The sequence below is a fragment of the Myotis brandtii genome, unplaced genomic scaffold (assembly GCF_000412655.1).
Source record: "Myotis brandtii unplaced genomic scaffold, ASM41265v1 scaffold314, whole genome shotgun sequence".
NCBI lineage: Eukaryota > Metazoa > Chordata > Mammalia > Chiroptera > Vespertilionidae > Myotis > Myotis brandtii.
In genome coordinates, this window is record NW_005362033.1 from 31119 (window position 1) to 36491 (window position 5373).

At 64.8% G+C, this 5373-nt stretch overlaps 1 protein-coding gene across 7 annotated transcripts in view; it reads right to left on the reverse strand.

The window, feature by feature from the left end:
* Nucleotides 1-5373, reverse strand: part of MAP2K3 (mitogen-activated protein kinase kinase 3) — a 41907-nt gene that overhangs the window by 11992 nt on the left and 24542 nt on the right. For 4 of the 7 annotated variants that reach the window (XM_014542818.1, XM_014542815.1, XM_014542820.1 and 1 more), the window contains exons 2-4: nt 2772-2838; nt 1317-1430; nt 1057-1176 (exon numbers count right to left, since the gene is read on the reverse strand). In XM_014542818.1, coding sequence (XP_014398304.1) covers nt 1057-1176; nt 1317-1430; nt 2772-2838 — 301 coding nt within the window. Of the gene's footprint in view, nt 1-1056; nt 1177-1316; nt 1431-2378; nt 2428-2771; nt 2839-5373 lie in introns of all 7 variants that reach the window. The other 3 variants (XM_014542816.1, XM_014542817.1, XM_014542821.1) reach the window with 1 other exon arrangement.

The following is a 5373-nucleotide window of genomic DNA, read 5'->3' on the forward strand; positions in this document are numbered from 1 at the left end:
CCCAACAGCCCCCCCCCCTACCCCGCCCCCCCCCCATCACCTCTGGGCTCCCCTATCGGATCCCTAAGTCCACGGTGATTTCCAGAAGAAGTGACTAAAACACTGGGTCCCTCCAACAGCCACTTCCACGACCTGGCCATGACCCAGCCCCACAAAGCCTCCGGCTTCAGCCCTGGTGGCCCTACCACACAGGGACCCAGCTCTGACCCTGACAGACAGGTCCCTCCTCCCCGTGATGCCTGCCTCCCCCGCCTCTGCACCTTTCAGGACAGCCTTCTCCTCAGGTACCCACAGGCCCCTGGGCCCCCTGCCAGCTCTGACCCAGCACACGGGGGCTCCGAGCGGCACGGGGATGGAACCTGGCCTGGCACACAATGGGTCTGGACACTCAACAAGCTCAGGGACCCACTCGGTGCTCAGAGTGAGGCGGGGCCAGGAGCCCGACCTCCCCTGAACCAGGTGGCAACCACCACTGCGAACAAGAGCACCTAACCTGGCTCCCGCTCTGTCCACACTCCATGGCCAACACCCCAGCAGGAGCCCATCCTCCCAGCTCCAAGGCCACACCTTGCTTCACCCAGTCCCTGCCCACATCCACCCCCCACACACCCCCACAGCTGCCCCGCCCGGAGCCCACCCTACAGCCAGGACGCTGCTCAGGCAGGTGGTCACACCACCTGGTGGCACATGCACTGAACACCAGGCCCCCGGCCACACCATTTCATCATGACAACCTTGTGAGGTGGGTACAATTACTGGTCTCATTTCATAGACAAGGAAACTGAGGCAGGAAGCAAAGAAGACAGGCATCTGGCTCCGAGGCCTGCGCTCTCCAGAGCCCTGCCCTGCTGTCCACAGATAGGCAGGGCCCGTTCACTCCTGTGCCCAGCGCCCAGCACTCAGGGGCACTCAGCAAGTGTCTGCTGGGGCCCAGAATGACCGGAAGTGGCTTCAGGCTGGGGCCTGGGGGCAAGTATGTGACAGAGGGAAGGCAGGGTGTCTGAGCTGCTAGCCCCTAGCCTGGCACCCCCCTCCCTCACTCCTGCCAAGGCCCACCTCTCGGAAGAGGGCCCCGTAGAAGGTGACGGTGTAGAAGCAGTCGACCGTGCGCATGTTCACGTCCAAGTCCATGAGCAGGCGTTTCTGCTCCTGGGAGTTCACAGTGGCCCGGATCCGCTGCCAGTGAGAGGGCCGCAGGTCAGGGGCCACGCGGCAGGAGGCAAGCCCCCACCATCCTCAGCCCCCACACCTCCTTCAGGCAGCTTCCCAGGTGTCCTGTGGCCCAGTGCTCCCTGGCAGGGCAGGACCCTGCTTACCTTCACAGCCATGATGGTGCCGCTCTGGGCGTGCCGCACCTTCTCCACCACCCCATAGGCTCCACGCCCGAGCTCCGAGATGGTCACCAGGTCATCGGCCTCCACCTCAAAGTTCTTAGGGAATAGAAGAGAGAGAAGGTTGGTGGTCAAAAGCCAGGAGCTGGCCCTGCCTCCTTCAGTGGAGACAGCTGGGGCAGCGGGAAGGGAAGACAGCCAGCCGGTCAGACCTGGATCGAAGTCCTGCACCAGCCTCTCCTGCTGTGCGACCCAGGATAAGTCCTTCCCTCTCTGAGCATCACCCCCCACCTACAGAGCAGGCGCAGCACCAGTACCCCAGGACAGTCTGTGAAGTGCCCCTGCAGGCACAGGGGACTCAAGGGAGGCCCTTTCCCTCTTGCTCCCCACCCTACTCAGAAGGGTAGACTGAATTATTCAATTTGCTGAGTGCCTACTATGTGCAAGTCCGTTTTAGGCACTGGAGACACAGAGAGAGAACAAGGCCTTGCCCTCACAGGAAGCAGCGTGGTGTGGGCCATCTGTTCTCTCATGCTCGCCCTCTCTTGCAGGAGGCAGACCCAAAAGAAATAAGCAAGTACATGAACTGGCCATCAAACAGGGACGAGGTCAGGGAGGAGAAATAAGCCTGAAAGGAGCTGTCTGCAGGGAGAGGCCTCCATAGTGAGGTCTCTGCCTGGAGCCCCCACTGTGTCTCGTGGGTCCAGCGGGGTCCCTGACCAGGACTCGCAGTCCCTGCCTGGCCATCAGAGGTGCCTGTGGGACTCGGGTTCCAGGCATGCACCCAGGAGTCGGGCAGGGGTCTGCATGCCCCACACAGTCCCCACGGGTGATGTGGGGACAGACTCTGAGGTAAGGAAGCTCAGCAGGGCCCCAGGAGAAGGCCACTGTGCCCTTCCGAAGGGACAGTCAGCGTGAGGCTCGGGCCCACAGCCAGCGTCCAAGGAGCTGGGCTCCGCTGGAGCCCACAGCACCTCTCCTGGCCCTAGGGGTCAGCTCGGGCCCCTTCGAGGAAAAGCCTGAGCCCAGGCTTCAGCCAGCACCTACCCTGTCTCCAATGGTGATGAAGGTCCGGGAGTCCAGGTTCCTAGGGGGGCTTTAGGGAGAACACAGATCCCATGAGTCTCTGAGAACCACACCCTTCCCAGCAGAGAAGGGGCCAACCTGGGGCCAGAGGCATGACCATCCCCAGGAGGTGGCACTCCTCAAGGCCCCTCCTCTCGCCCTGTGCACCTGCTGTGCCAGGTGCCAGGTGCCCCCTCCATCTGAGGTGGGAGAAGAGCACAGTCCGGACCCAGATGCCATGAGCCCCAGGCCGCGACCGCGCAGAGGGCTCCGCAGGGGCTCTGCCGGGCCCACAACCCCTCCATGCCCCGTCCACTGGGGCCCCTCCAAGAGGCCCCCCAGGCTGAGCCCAGGGAGAAACTGAGGCAGACTCACGTGGGGTTGGGCGCAGGCGGCTTGGACACACAGGATATCCGTAAGTCCTTCTTCCTCTTGGCCTTTCCTGAAAGGGAGGAGCGAGGCAGCTGAGACAGTGTCCCAGGCCCAACCTGAGCCGTGGGAACTGAGCCTCCCCGGGCGGCGCTGACCGGATGGGCATCCATCAAGCAGAGCTGTCAGCTCCCAGTCGCGCTGCCTCCCCTCCCTGAGCCTCAGTTTCCCCATCTGTCATGTCAGGGGTGGCTGGGGACGTGGAACAGACACACGCTGGGGAGCACCTGGCTGCACCAGAGCCGTCCTCCTGCCCCTTAGGTTCTGCCTTTGCTGCCCCTCAAAGGGACGCCCCGGAAGCCCAGTCTCCTCATCAGGGTGCCGGGCAGGCCTGAGCCCTGAGGCCACGCCTCTCTCACTCTCACCCCGGAGAGCAGGCGAGGGCTTGGCCTTCTGCGCCCGCCCCCGTGGATGATGTCCATGCCTCTCGGAACAGCCGAGTGTGGCCGGGTCCTGGGCAGGAGGTCATGTGCTGCTCAGAGACTCCTCCTTGGGCACCATGTGTGTGTGTGTGGGGGGGGGGGGGGGGGGCTGGCACGGCAGAGGGCACCTCCTTAGGCCCCCTTTTCAAGGCGCAGGAAACAAGGTGGGGACCTCAGGGAGCCTGTAGGTGAGGAGTCAGGCGGCCTGGGACCACAACCCTCGCTCCCAGCTCCCAGCACCCAGACCAGGGCTATGGTTCCCAGAGAAGGGAGGGGCCTTGCCCAGGTCACTGAGCGCCTGGGTGGCCGAGCGAGGACTAGACCATGACTTCCCGAAGCTCCCACCCACCCGGCACAGCCCTGCACCTGCTCTGCCCCCACCCGCCCGGCCCAGCCCTGCACCTGCTCTGCCCCCACCCGCTCCTCACAGCCCTGCACCTGCTCTGCCCCCACCCGCTCCTCACAGCCCTGCATCTGCTCTGCCCCCACCTGCCAGGCACAGCTACCTCTGACACTGGCCCAGGGAACTTGGAACCACCCGGCTCTGTGCCGCCTGCCGCGGGTGCGTGGAGCACCGAGCCCCTCTGAGCCAGGTTCCACTCCCAGCTCCGCCATGTCCCACATGTGGCCTCAGCGCCTCCCCGCGACCCCTGCACGGGGCTCCGTGCTCAGGCCCCGCAGCCAGGCCCCCTGGCCCCCCTGCCAGTGACGGGATGGGGTTGTTATTGCCGCTGGGAAGATGAGGCCGGCCCAGCTGTCCTCAGGCTTCAGAATCACCAGGAAACAGAACAGCCCGTGGAGATGGCCCCCATGTCTGTGCTGTTGTTGGGAGGCAGAGCACAGCAGTCTCCACAGAAGCCGCCTCAGGGACCCCCAGGTGCCAGGCCAAGTTCAGACCCCACCTTCGCCCCTACAGGGTGGTGACCTCAGTGTCCTCCTCCGCCCTCGGGGACGCACACAGCACACACTCCGCCTCCATCAGCACCACTGCCCATCCAGCCTGGCCCAGCGGCCTCGGGCATACGTTTCCATAAACAGCAATGGCGGCGGCACAGCTGTACTCCCGGGCGCTGCCAGCTGCTCCCCTGGCCCTGGGTGCACCAGGCACCTAGGCACAACCTCACATCTGAGGTGCCTTCACCCCACTGCACAGAGAGGTGAGGTGGATGGGTGTCAGGGGCTGAGTGGGTCTCCAAAGCTTTCATCCATCCAAGGAGCCTGCCAGTCACGTGTGTGGCCCCACTGCCCCCAAAGGGAGGAAATCGTAGCCCACTTTATTTGGGGAAACTGAGGCTCCAAGGTGAAGTCCTTGCAGTGAGTCGGGGGTCTGTCTAGGAGGCACTCCTGGACTTGCTGACTCAGAGACACAAGCAGCCCAGCCAGCGGCTCACAGTCCCTCCTACAGGGAGTTTCGCAGAAGGACAGGCCCATCACACCAGCGCTGCCAGTGTTGCCTTTGGTGTGTGGCAGCCTGAGGCTGAGACCAAAGCGGGACCCTCCTCTCTGCACCTCAAAGTCTGAATCTGCAGAGAGGACCTCAGGGACATGCCCAGCGCCCAGCAAGGTGGGTCTCCTCTGTGGGCCCGGGCAGGGGGTGGGCACACAGCACGGGTCTCCTCTTGGGCCTGGGCAGGGGGTGGGCACACAGCATGGGGTCTTCTCTTGGGCCCGGGCAGGGGGTGGGCACACAGCACGGGTCTCCTCTTGGGCCTGGGCAGGGGGTGGGCACACAGCATGGGGTCTTCTCTTGGGCCCGGGCAGGGGGTGGGCACACAGCACGGGTCTCCTCTTGGGCCTGGGCAGGGGGTGGGCACACAGCATGGGGTCTTCTCTTGGGCCCGGGCAGGGGGTGGGCACACAGCACGGGTCTCCTCTTGGGCCTGGGCAGGGGGTGGGCACACAGCATGGGGTCTTCTCTTGGGCCCGGGCAGGGGGTGGGCACACAGCACGGGTCTCCTCTTGGGCCTGGGCAGGGGGTGGGCACACAGCATGGGGTCTTCTCTTGGGCCCGGGCAGGGGGTGGGCACACAGCACGGGTCTCCTCTTGGGCCTGGGCAGGGGGTGGGCACACAGCATGGGGTCTTCTCTTGGGCCCGGGCAGGGGGTGGGCACACAGCACGGGGTCT